At 34.2% G+C, this 13,864-nt stretch overlaps 1 protein-coding gene across 1 annotated transcript; it reads right to left on the bottom strand.

Annotated features, from left to right (window-relative positions):
- Window positions 1-2,837: 2,837 nt before the first annotated feature.
- LOC136043133 (uncharacterized) lies at window positions 2,838-3,218 on the bottom strand. The gene has a single exon (XM_065728065.1). The coding sequence runs from the start codon at window positions 3,216-3,218 to the stop codon at window positions 2,838-2,840; it is 381 nt and encodes a 126-aa protein (XP_065584137.1).
- Between the last annotated feature and the right edge of the window lie 10,646 nt (window positions 3,219-13,864).

Genomic DNA, 13,864 nt, shown 5'->3' with positions numbered 1-13,864 from the left:
AAGCGTTTTCCAAGATTCTAGGTTCCCCCCAACTCCCCCAAATGTCACCGACCTGGTCGGGATTTAAAATAAGAGCTCTGAGACACAATATCCTTCCATCATCAAATTCCATCAGATCCCATCACCCGTTCGTAAGTGAAAAATACTTCATATTTTCTATTTTTTCCGAATTGACTGGCACCCTCACTCCACCCCAGGAGATCAAACGACTATTTCTAATTTAATCTGGTCCGGTTCCTGTCAAATTCATCGTCCTAACTTACCTGGAAGTGCCTAAAGTAGCAAAACCGGGACAGACAGACAAACCGACAGAATTTTCGATCGGTATATGTCACTTGGTTGATACCAAGTGCCATAAAATACGTCTTTTAACACTTCAAGCACATAATCTCCCTCCATGTCTACTAAAAAATCCACCGGAGTTTCTCCATATTAGTCAATGTGCAATTAACATTACTGTACATAAATTCATTAGCCTCAAATGAATCAACTTAGTTAAACGAAGCTTCGGAATAAATGTATATATTTAACAAATTGTTTTGAATGGATTACATGTATGTTTTGGGGCAAATGCGCTACGCCGCAGCCTCTCTGTCTATGGAACTGAGAAGTATGTCATTTAATTTCGACAATTTAAAATCAATTGGCTGCCTCAGAATTTTAAATCGATACCGTATCTCCCTCTTTGAGTTAAAATTTGGGGTTTATTTCCACAGAATGTCAGAAAACGCCACTTTGCTGTGGCACAGTCTGTTTTTACTACTTGAAGAGAGAACTTTTAATTTCTGTTCAAATAAGATTTCTCCTAATTTCCTAAAGCCAGTGCTTCAAACCAAACAACCCTGAAAAAAAAAAGCAAAGAGACAAATAACCCCGGGTCTCTGATCATTCTTATCAGGGAAAATGCAAATCTGTATATTTTAGATTGGAGCATGTAACCTCTACAACATGGTTCACTGGAATATGGAATTTGATAGTATATCGCATTAAGATCACACGCAATGAATTGAATTGAACTGGATGATTCCTCCTCTCTTCTGCAAGGACTCAGGAGGCTTCTTATACTATGATCACTATACCACTTGGTTCATATAAGATTTATCCGATTAATATCCTTAAAAACTTGCATATCAACTTAAGTCCATCAGCACAATCACTGTTCAAGCCTGCTCCGCTTAGTATGTCACTATTCTGTCGAATTCTGTTTTCCCTAATAAATTTTCGAATATCCTTCCTACTGTCTTCTGTTCCTTCACAATCGAATAAAAGATGTTCTACCGTTTCCTCATTTCCACAAAATGTACATTTCGGATCATCATTATAGAAAACGGGCTCTATATGCCTGAGTTCCTGCATGACCTGACCTTAGTCTAAATATCACCCTGGCTTCAGATCTACATAGCGCTCCATACATTTTCTTTCAAATCGCCTTTCTTTCTTTTGTATAATAAATTTATTTGTTGAGAACGCACGAGTGTCCTCGAGTGTCCTTATTTTCAATTTCTTTATCACTTCTCCAATTTGATTAACCATCCTGGGCGTTACACTTGCAAGTGGTTGCACGTCTTCTATGGATGCTTGTTTTGCTGCAGTGTCGGCCATTTCATTTCCACTAATGTTCGCATGTCCAGGTACCCAATTCCAATGTGATAGTTACTCCTTTTTCCAGTAGTTTCTGTAATTCTTCATGGCAATAAATCACTTCGGGAGCTAGTTTATTTTCTACATAAATATTCTTTTTTGCCTCCAAACCACTCTTTGAATCCGAGCAAATTCTATAATTTTCACCTGCAGATGCAGAATCTATTAAGTATCTCACTGCTTTGGCTATTGCAACTAATTCTGCTTGAAACACTGTAGTTATGTCACTTAATTGATCAATTTAACTATATTTTTGAGGGATTACAAAAGCAGCCCCCACTTTATTGTCCACTTTGGATGCATCTGTGAAGATATCTACAGTGTCAAGATATTGCATCTCTTTTGTCATCTTGAATGATTGATCACAATCTAGATTGTCCCACTTTTCAAATTCAGTATTGCACTGGTATGGAATGTATTCCCACTGAGGGGTTATGAACATATTGGGCACTCTCAACATTGATGTCAACTGACAATCCATTTGAAACTCTTCCATTATCTCTTTGCCCTCACAATACCGAACTGTTTTTTCCAAGAACACCGCAATCTTCCCTCTTTTAGCATTCTTGATTTAATTGGGTTTGACTGTCAGCTATCCATGTCTTCTGCAAAAACTTTAATGTTGCTATGTCTCTCCTGCTGGCTAGCTTTTCAATTCCACTCTCTGATTCCAGAAAGCTCCGTGGAGTTGTCTTTCTTGCTCCAAAAGCTGTCCTTAAAGCGTTGTATTGAATAGTTTCCAGCTCCTCTAACAACGACTTTGACGATGCCATATAAATTATTCCTCCGTATTCTATTTTTGCTCTTATGTATTTTATATAAAATTCTATCAAAAAGTCGGGTTTTGGGCCAAAATTTGCTCCACTTAACATTTTCATAATATTTAATCTTTTGGCACATGCTCTCTATCAATTGTAATTCCAAGCCATTTGAATTCATTCACGATTTCAATTTGCTCCCCATTTAGAAAAAGGAGAGGAGTCGTATACTTTTCCTTCGCGTGATTATCATTGCTTTTGTTTTATGGACCGAAAACTGCACACAATTTACCTTGGCCCACATTTCCACTAATTTTATTTTCTCCTGGGCCACCCTTTGCCCCTCCTCAATACTATCACACACTATCCACATTCCATTATCATCAGCGAAAATTGCAGCTCTATCCTCTCCTGTATCCAGTGGTATATCAAATTCACTTATGTTGTAATAATCAGCCCCAATGAGGAGCCTTGTGGAACACCGCGTTTTCTCAGTACCTTCCTTTCCAAGTATGCTTTGCCCACTTTTACTGTCACTTCTCGTTCCTGTAGATAATCATAAGAAAATCGTAGTAAACGTCCTCTAACATTTGCTGCAATCACTCCTTCTAATATATGTCGATGAACCATACTATCAAAAGCACTACTCACATCGAAGAAAACTACTAAACAGATTTTCTTATTTTCTAAGCAATATACTGCGTCATTTACAAACATTTGTAACACTTCTGTAGTAGATCTGTTCTTTCTAAAACCACATTGAACATCTTTCAAAGTGTTAGTTTTTTCCACTTTCCATGTAAGCCTCTCCTTAACCATTCTTTCATAGACTTTTCCTTAGACAGGTAGTAGAGTAATCATCCTTAAGTTTTCAATTTTTGAATTATCTTTGCCTTGTTTAGGAATCATAGTCACTACCCCATCCTTCCATTTTTTCGGAAATTTTCCGTCTTCCCAGGCCTTGTTAATGATTTCTAACAATGTCTTTATCCATTTGTCACTTAAATGTTTGATATAATGTGGGTAAATCATGTCTAACCCCGGTGCTGTTAATGGTAACTTTTGAATCACTTTGTTTATCTCCTCTACTGTAAAATGTCTATTATAATCTATATCATTTTCTATTTTAGAGAGTCTCATTACCTTAGCAAATGTAAGTTGTTCCTCATCATTAAAATCGTCTGGTCTTCCAATCACTGACTCTACAAAATCTAATGCTTTATTCGCTTTCTCTTGTTCTTCCACTATCTCCTCTCCATTAACAATCAAGGGTGGGTTACGATTATCTTCTTTATTCCCTGAAATCAGTTTTTTCACCATTTATGCACTCTACTTGCAGGTTGTCTAAAATCTAACTTCTCCAGAAATTCTCGATACGAATTTTTCTTTGCCTCCAATGTTTGGCGCCGAAAGGCTGCATATTGTCTTTGACACATTAGAAAGTTTTCAAAGTTTGGGAGCTGCCTGTACCTTCTTCTTGCTTCTAATAACTGTTTCTTTGCAATTGTACATTCATTGTTCCACCAAACACTCAGTTTGCGGTGACTAGGAGCTCTTTCACTTTTTGGAGCCAGTTCTTGCGCTATTTCTAGGAGTGAATTTGAAATGTCTCTATTTCCCATTGACATCTTCATAACAGTTTACTCGTGACTGAACGTCTGTCTCTTGTAATTTATTCTTAAAAGCTCCCCAATTAATCTTCTTTAAATTAACTTTACTAGATACTTCATAATTTGCGTATATACTATTATCTTGAGAATCTCTACCAAAATGGGAAAATGATCACTATACAGGGTAGATTTCTTATCACTTGTTAATGATACTTTTGATGCTAATGAGGCTGACCCTATGGTCAAGTCTATGGTCACTGATCTTCCTGTTCTGCTATTAAGTCTAGTTGGTAAATCCTTTGGGTAAGCAGGCAGATATCTGAGTTTTTCATTAAAAATTCATAGATTGTTTTTCCATTTCTATTATCATTTCCACATCCACACCAAAGACCGTTGTGTGCATTTAAATCTCCTATAATCAATACTTTCTCCCCTCCAGGCACTGTATCTATAATTTTTTCTAGACCACGGTCACTTAAGAGTAGGTTACCGTCTGGTATATAAATATTGAATATATTCAGCTTTACTCTATTTTTAAGATATAGTTTACATCCAACAACTTCCATTTGGTAATCCTCCTGCATTGACAAATAAATTGGGGTATAATTGATTTCCTTATTAATTCCAATAATCACTTCCACCTCTCTCTTTATTCCATCTATCTAATCTCACTATTTATAATCTCTGAATGATGGATTTATATATGGTTTCAGATAAGTCTCTTGAATGCAAAAAACGTCTATATTATTCTTAATGCAATAGTCTAGCACTAGATCCTTATTCACTTTAACCAATGATCTTGCATTCCAAGACATAATTGTTATGTTTGATTTAACAGTCATTTATTTATGCACTGATTCAAAATATGGCTGCTATTCATTTGCATGATTCCCAAACTTTCAATAAAACTACAGAGTTTATCGACTTTTTCTCTGATAGGCAGGTTCTCTATGCTTAAAATTTCTGGTGACAACACTAGACCAATCACAATCTTATTTATAGTATTACTCACTATTCTTTGCTGCATCTGACTATTTTCATTATCCCTAAAAGGCACGTTGATTTTTGCTTGTTCTTTATATGCTTGTTTGTTAGTCACTTCAGCATATGACCTATAAACTATTTCTGCTCTTCTAAAACTCATTTGATGTCTTTCTGCAACTTTTAGAATCTCAGTATTCCTTTGCCTGACAATACATTGCATTGAAGTTGATGGATGGTTACCATTACAATTAATGCATTTGTATAGTGATGTTTTATTTTGTAGATTGTTGTTCTTCATTTGACACAGCCCAGATGCATGCTTTCCAGCACATCGTAAGCAAATTTCTTCTTTTGCTGGGCAATATTTCTTTACATGTCCATATCTTTGGCACTTATGACATTGTAGCAATGTCTCTTATATTCATGCACAATCCGCCTCCTCCCCCCCATCCAGACCACTGGAGGAAGGAAATTATTTTCAAGCTAGACTGTCTTCCATTTTTCTAGTCTCTCTGTTAAATCTTTTTTGCCTTTTGGCCCCAATTATTGTAATTGGGCTATCTAAACTATCTAAAACATCATCCTCTGAAACATCAAGGGGTATCCCTTGATTATCCCTCTTACTGTCTCACCTCTTCTTTTGGCTTCTATTGCCAAACCACACATTTGACTTTGCTTCAAAATTTTCTCAGCTGCCACCTCATTTTTTACAAAAATAACCATTTTCCTTCTTGGGCAAAAACTTCAAACTCAAACTTGTTTTCTTTTAATATTTCTTTCATGCACTTTGAAAGTCTGAAATCTTCTGGGAATCTTTTTGATTCCTCTTCCTCCTTTACTTCAATGACCATTCCAATCTTGAAAAGTTCTTCTTCTGGTATATAAAATTCTTTATTAATATTTAATTTAGTTGACACCCACTGTCTCTGGTTTGGCTCCTTATTTATCCCTTTCTTTCCATCTTTTGGAACCTGGGATGAGAGTCCATCCTTATTCACTACATTATACTTTTTCGATTGAGGTTGTTGACGCTCAGTATCTGTAGCTCTTCTTTTTGTAGCTAATTTGGTGTCTATTTCAGGGTTCACACCTTCTACAACATAAGGGTTAACACAATCAAACATGTCTATTTCCTGTTCACTATATGCTTCTCTGCTTCTTGGTAAGGGTGGGTACTCCTGATCAAGTAGTGGGCTGTATCTATTTTGCGTGGGTACCATTGGTACATAAGATGATACATTAGGCAAGCACATGTTATTAGGGCTATTAGAAGGTTGGATTGGTATAAACATTTGCCCGTACTGGTTAATTACAGGCACTGTTGTTAGTCCTTGCATATTTGGTAGCCATAGGGGATTTGACTGGAGCCCTGATGGCTCCATTATTGGTCACTTTCCTCTTCTTGCAAAATATATTCTTTAAGTCTTTCCGAATTAACAATATTTAATATCCTTCCACACTAAAACTCTAGTCCCTACTTTTCAACTTTGTGACGATTGAATTGGATAACTTTAAAGTCTTTAAAATTCACATTCAATAATTTGCTTTTCGTCTTTTCTTCCGATCACACGCAATTCGGGATGTTTTGCCCCTTTTTGAAAATCACGCCAATTTTCTCAAACTTGAAGCTGTTGGCGGCTCGCCTTAAAATCAAAAATGAATTTGATCATCATCTACCCGATAAAATTTTTTATAGAATGGTACAAGCGGGCGACAGTAGTACTTTTTGACTTGGCACTTTTATCCAAAAACTGTGATTTTATCGTAGGCACTTACTACAGTTTAGTTTCTCTTTTTTTATCATTCAGTAGACGCGAAAAAGTTAACTACATTCTCTTACATATTAGAATTGAAAAACAAAACAAAAAACACAGCTTTAAAAATAAATTTAGTCAAGTATGGCACCTAACTTATAAGACATAATTTTTTTCTTTTCATTTCTTAGCTTTCTTATCTTTACACTTTCTTTTCTTTCTTAGACATTGGATCAAAAATATTGGTGGCAATTGGTGTCGACGAATAAAGTTGGGATTTTGTTTATGTATGATAGCAATTAGCTATGTGTTAGGATGTTATTTATACGAGCACAACCGTATTTCAAGCACAAAGATGCACAAAATATAATAAATAAAGATATACAAGAGCAAATCAAAACCAAACTATTACTGAAAATACAAACTGAGAATAAAAAACCTTGATTAATTAATGATAAATGAATTATAATTGCAAAAAAATTCTAGGCCCTTTGTCACATTTGCATTTGCAAAAATCTGCCAAATACAACTTATTGAGAACAATACACTGAGCACTACTCACTATCGCTGAATTTCCCCGAGCCAAAATTAAGCTCTCCAATCCTTAGAGATTTTAAGGATCCACGAATGTTTCCTGTATCTACCTGAGATATCGAGAACGCCAAACATTAACCCGTAATCGTTCGGAAATAGGCGAAGGTTAAAATAAAACACACATCTTTAAATTTCGTTAACGTTAACTTTTGGGGAGATTTTGGAGAACCCAATTTTTGGGACAGTAAATGCAGTGACACGGATTGAGCCCTCCACAAAGATAGATGGGTCTTTTTAACTCAATATAGAAAATCCAACTACGAACCGTGAAAAGTTTTTGCGGTAAATAGAATTTAGATCCCATATTCAAATGTATAAAAAGACATACATAAACGACATCTAGCAGTGCATGAGCATCTCCAATATCAGATTAATTAATCACATGATAACAGTTTACAATCTGGCTCACTCTGAGCTTAAAAAAAATGATTTTTAATAGCTTTGACGTTAAAACTTGTATAACCTTCTAATTCTAATCTCAGCCTATAGTTCTCTTACAAATCTGAAAAACAACTTGGTATAAAAAATACCTTGGTTTTAAAAAATAAAGCTCAACTTAAACCCGAATAAAGAAATACAAAGAAAAACACAAATGATCTTCATTCCTATGAGCATCCCTTTATGAAGTTCTTTCCTTAAAAATACCTTTCATGAATCTCCCAGACCTGAATTGTGAGAGACAAACATATTAAGGATAAATTCTTTTTTGAAAATAAACCAGCAGGTAAAAATTTTATCATATACTTTTTCACATTCCTATATTTTTTTGGGAAATATTGGGAATTCGTCCAATACTTTTAAATTTAGAAATACGACCCTTATTAATACAAGGGGGAATTTTACTTGAAAGGAAGAGGTATTTTCCACCGGGGGGGGGGGGGGTTCCATGGAGGAAGAATTTTTAGTAGGGGATACTATCCATGGGTTTCCTTTCTTTTGAAAGCGCAGCAGCGAGTAACTATTAGAATATGTAAACAGACAAAAAAATAGAGCGAGGGAAGGGGAAGAGAAGGAGTGGGGGATAAAAAGAGAGGGAGGGAGGAGGAGGAGACGTGGATGAAGAGAGTTCAGCAGTTTATAAGAACTTATTGGATCGCTCAGAAAAAACTAGACCGGCAAAGACAGCCGACAAAATTTTTTCTGTTTTTTTAGCTCTCCTAAAAAGTTAAAAACGGCATAACTTTTATTATCATAGCTGATTAAGCCCAATAGTCAATCACCTGTTTAGCATTGTCAGTGTTTGGCACTCTTACTTAGAATACACATAAACTAAAAAGCGAATGACCTTACTTGACCAATTTTGATCTTTTTTTATTGACTGTAGCCATTTATCCGCTTTTAATCTGTTGCATCGGAAATGCAGTCTATTCAACGAATTGGCTAATGAGAATCCACTTGGGGTCAGGGATGAGAACGTGTTTTTGTGTATTAATAACACGTTCTCTAATTTTCCATTTGGCCCATCTAAGACTCTAATCCATGTTTCCTTGAGAATCATTGTTTGTTCCTTGGAAAGCCAACCAAATGGCTCGGGTCTACATAAAAAGAGGTAAGAATGTCATTTATTGATATGAAAGAAGCTTAGAGAATTTTTAATTGCAAAAAGAAGACTACTAGGTGACAAAACAATCGAGGTTGGCTAAAAGCGAATTCACTTTTAGCAAAAGGGTATTTAGCAGATGATGTTGTCGTTAAAAGCAAATTCCGAGCTATAGTTGCTGCCGTACACCAGTTTAACATTTATCAATAATTTTTTGTTATTGTCAATCATACAGCCAACCCAAGTGTCCTTAATTAAGAGGAATTTCCTGCTCCATTTTGTGAAGAGACTGAAGCCAAATGGTGCAGACCTATATAAAAAGAAGTAAGAATATCATTTATTGATATGACATGAGACGAATTTCTAACATTTGTTATTTCATTTAACCACTCATCAGCTTCTTCTAGATGCATATGCTCTAAAACTAAGTTTTGCAGATGCATTGGAAAGGCAGAATTCATTTTAAATTTGTGACGTAAGACTTCTTGTCATTAGAATGACATTCTCGAGCCGCCCATTGGGAGAGACTGAAGCCAAATGCTGCAGAGCTAAATAAAAAGAAGTCAGAATATCATTTATTGATTTGATATGAGACGAATTTTAACATTTGTTATTTCATTTAACTACTCATCAGCTTCTCTTCTAGATCCATATTTACATCTAAGACTAAGTTTTGCATATGCATTGGAAAGGCAGAATTCATTTTAAATTTGCGACGTTGTAAAATTTCTTGTCATTAGAATGACATTCTTGATCCAACCATTGGGAGAATCCATACAGCCAACCCAAGTGTCCTTAATTAAGAGGAATGTCTGCTCCATTTTGTGAAGAGACTGAAGCCAAATGGTGCAGAGCTATATAAAAAGAAGTAAGAATCTCATTTATTGATATGATTTGGGACTGATTTTTAACATTTGTTATTTCTTTTAAGCACTCATCAGCTTTTAATCTAGATCTATATTTGTTATCAGGGGGGTTTTCGTGCGATGGTGTTTGGGGAGGTTATTCGAAAGAGGATTGTTGGGGGTTTTATTTCTACGAGGTAGCTAGGACTTTTCTAGGTCTTGGTAGCTTAATATCGATATGAGATATAGGATATCCAAATCAAAACATGGGAGCTAAAATATTATTCCATGTTTTGCAATGTCTTGTGTATTGGTATGTATACACATGGTCATCAAAAATATTAAGACCATCATTGCTTATCTGGAATTAACGTCCATTAAATAATTTGTTGTAATAAACAATTTGTATTAAATTTCTTTTAAAAGTTTGTAATTTCAGACAAGTGCTTAATGGTGAGTTTAATCGTTTACTATGTAATATACATTAGGAAGAATAAAAACAAATAATTTTGATAGGAATTCTCTTTGATTTTAGTTTGAGTTAACTCAACTTGTAGCATACCAAAAATATGTCATATACCATAGTTAATTTAACTTGTATTATATCAAATTTAACTGATATATAAAAAATAAAAGGAATTATTTTAAAGCAAATTGTTAAGTTTTAGCAGTGTTAGTTAAAAAAAAAATTTCGAAAAGAAAACGATAATACTCCAGGGGTCGCTTTAGGTCTGGTATAGGGTTAATTCGAAACCTATTATTGCTTCATTACTCGCTAATACAAGAGGGCATAGGGCGAAATGATTAGATGTTAGAAACATAATTTCAGAGAACATTATTTGATTGTTTAATAAAATTTTAAAAAATATGGTGTAGGGCTGTGGTAAATGCTATTAGGGCCATACTACTTGATAATTTTGTATTTTGGATAAAAGTAGTAACTTTTTCACATTATTTTATCAAAAAGTATCTGATTAAAATTATGAAATAGATATTTATGTAAAATAGCCTAGAATTCAGAATAATAAGGTTTTGCGGAGGAGTAAGAGAAGGGTTTACCATTATATATAATTATAATTATGTCGAGACTTCTCTTGATTTAGGTATGTAAGAGGTCAAAAAACTTTATTGAAATATTTGACTGTCTTTTTCAAAATTATTCTCAATGAACATAAAATATTGTTGTAGATAATTAGGGAGTCGAAGATTATTTAAGGTATGATTGATGTTTATTTTTTGCATAAGAAGACGGATATTGTTCCTGCATTGTTCCTTTAAGGTCGGCTGACTTGGGACATTACGAACTATTTTGAAAATCAATTGTTTTCTGAAAATATAAAAGATTTTTACAGTCTATTATTTTCTCGTATATAATAATATATATCCCTAGTACTATTTTTGACCCAAAGTTTTCATCGTATTTGTAGCAATTAATTATTACTTTCTTTAGTTCGTCATAATCTTCTTCATATAGGTGATGTTCTGGATCGAATTCCACCAGATTATTTTCTAAATGATAATTTTCATAGTTCTTATAAGTGCTAAGAAGCATGTTTTGTTTTTCTAGTATATTATAATTTCTTTCCATTAGTATTAGTAAAAATCTCAAAGGTCAAACGATTGTGAAGCCTTTATCGTTAAACATATCCCAGAAGTTTTTGCGAATTAGGGTTGCTATTAGAGGATATATTTTTTTAGGGGTGGGGGTGGGTACTGTTGAGTAGAACAGTCAAAGACGCTAATTTTTGTTTATATTGGAAGTCATCCCTTATTACTTAAGGTGAAAAGAACAGTATAACAGTATGATCATTCCTTCTGTTATTAAATTATCGCTTTGGACAATGGGAATTTGTAGTAGTAAGGACAGGGTTTTTTAATGTAGATTCCTTATTGCGTCATTCACGGCCGTTTCCAGAACTTGGTCAATTAAATTGGGGTCAATTTCTGATAGGTTTGGCAAATTTTGGGTTTTATCCAGAACCCAAGGGGTTTAGTTTTGAGTTTTATTGGGGTTGTTTGCTGGCCTGTATATTACATCAAAACTGCTATAACTGCTCTAACTGCTAAGGTTTGGATTACTTCGGGCTCTTTTTAATGGCATTTTTCTTATTAATGTCTCTTATTTATAAAAGCAAGTTAACTAGTTAATGAGTGTTTACCTGGTTGACATGGGATTCTTCAGGGGACTGGGAATGATGTCGTTTATTTTAGGATATAGAATTTCTTGTCTTGCGGCCAGCCAAATTTTCTTATTAGTTAGTCAGTTCTTCTTTGTCTATAAATTAGGTAAATAACATAAAAGGGGCGAAAATAGTGGCCAATATTTCTTTAATTTGAACTTTTGCTCAAAAGAAATTACTTTTACGGGAGAATGTTTTTTTTCTGAAGTTGTACAAAGTAATTTTTTGTTTTATAAAAACTCAGAATATTTTTTTAGCAATTTTCGCATTTTTTAGCAAGATTTGGTTGAATTTGTCTTGACTCAATTATTTCCCCAGCATTTTAAATATTAATGTTTTACTTTTTTTGAATAATTATATTGCTCGTGCTGAGAAAAAGAAAAAAAAATGTATAACTGTATAGCGAAGAGCTTACTCAAAAGATAATTGGACCAGAATTTTTTTAATTTACGGAAAGTATTACTGTTTCAATATAGTTATCTTTCAAATGTATTTTAGCCTATCTCTTTCCTTTCTGCTTTTTTTAGTATTCGTTAGAGTTTTTTTTTATTGGGTTTTTTACTTTTCTCTTGGGGGAACAATTAAAGAATATTTTGACTCACTTGAAAAATCTGTTTAATAATCATAGGGGTGAGAAAAAAATATTGGTGTACCTGGCAGAAGTCATTTTTATTATTATCATTCTGTACCGTGAATCCTGTAATCTTCCGCAATTCTTAAGATAGGTCCATTATTGGTTGATAGATCACTTTCCGATTTTAATAGGTAGGGGGTTGTGAATGTTAATTGTAATTCTAAGTTGCCTTTTTTCGGGATTACCTTCGAGGTACGTTAAATAGTTCTTCAGACTCGTGGGGAGTTGGAGGTTATCAAGGGTATAGTGAATGTCCATTTTTCTCATAATCTGACGTATTTGCTTCCTGCTTTAATCTTTTAGACTCGGTTTATTTAGGGCCGTATGAATTATTTTGTAAGTTAATTGCTTAAGAAAACAACGGGTTGGCACAGTCTTTTAGTTTTTCATTTACGATAATATCTTTTTTTGGTAAAATCTTTGATCCGAAATTCTCATCATTCATGTAGAAATTAATTGTTACATTTCTTAATTCTTCATATTGTTCTTTATAAATGAAATGAGTTGAATTTTTTATCATGCTTGGATTGTTCTCTGCATTGTACCATAAATAGTTTTCATAGATCCCAAGAAGTATGTTTTCTTTTTCAACTATTCTTTAATCTATGTCTATTAGCAATTCTAGAAACTTTAAAGGCCAAATCAATTTTAATCCTTTTTCGTCCCGTATTTGCCAAAAATTTTCGCGAATTAGGGATGCTATTACGGGGTATTTCCGGGGGGGGGAGTGTTGCAAGAAGTAGCGCTGCAAAGGTGTAAGTAGCAAATTTATGCCTATATTTGTAGTCTTTTCTCATTACCTCTTGTGAAAAGGAGCCATACCATAGAATGATAATTCCTTCTATAATAAAATTGTCGCTAAGGTTGATGGAAACGCGTAGCAAAGAGCTTAAGGTAGTATAATGTAAGTTACTTATAGCATTTTCCACCGCTGATTCCAGAATTATTCATTTAGTTCATGATCTATTTCTGAAAGGTTTGGCAAACTTTTGGTTTTACTTGGAATCCAAAAGTCTCGTCTCGCAGGTACTTGGTTTTGATCGAGTCTTAAAGTGTCAGTGTTACTTAACGTTCTTTTCCGCGGCATTTTTCCTGCTTAGTACTTGTTACTCATATAAACAGGTTAATTAGCTAATGGGTAATTACCTTGTCAGGTTGGAGTTATTCTTGGGACTTGTCTAGAAATGATATCTTTGTTATGATTTGAATTTTTTTGAAATTAATTTATTCTTATACGTGTCTTTTTTTTGCTTGCTTTGACTTTTTACGCTTTAAGAAAATTTTATTTCCCCTTAAGGCGTATTCTTGAGATGTAGGATCATAC

Source organism: Artemia franciscana, unplaced genomic scaffold, assembly GCF_032884065.1.
Source record: "Artemia franciscana unplaced genomic scaffold, ASM3288406v1 Scaffold_3176, whole genome shotgun sequence".
NCBI lineage: Eukaryota > Metazoa > Arthropoda > Branchiopoda > Anostraca > Artemiidae > Artemia > Artemia franciscana.
The sequence above is the reverse complement of the archived record's forward strand: the minus strand, read 5'-3'. Positions and strand labels throughout refer to the sequence as shown.

Bases quoted from the DNA above. Each gene is read 5' to 3' on its own strand.
- LOC136043133 (XM_065728065.1), bottom strand. From the start codon at position 3,218: ATGGTTAAGGAGAGGCTTACATGGAAAGTGGAAAAAACTAACACTTTG.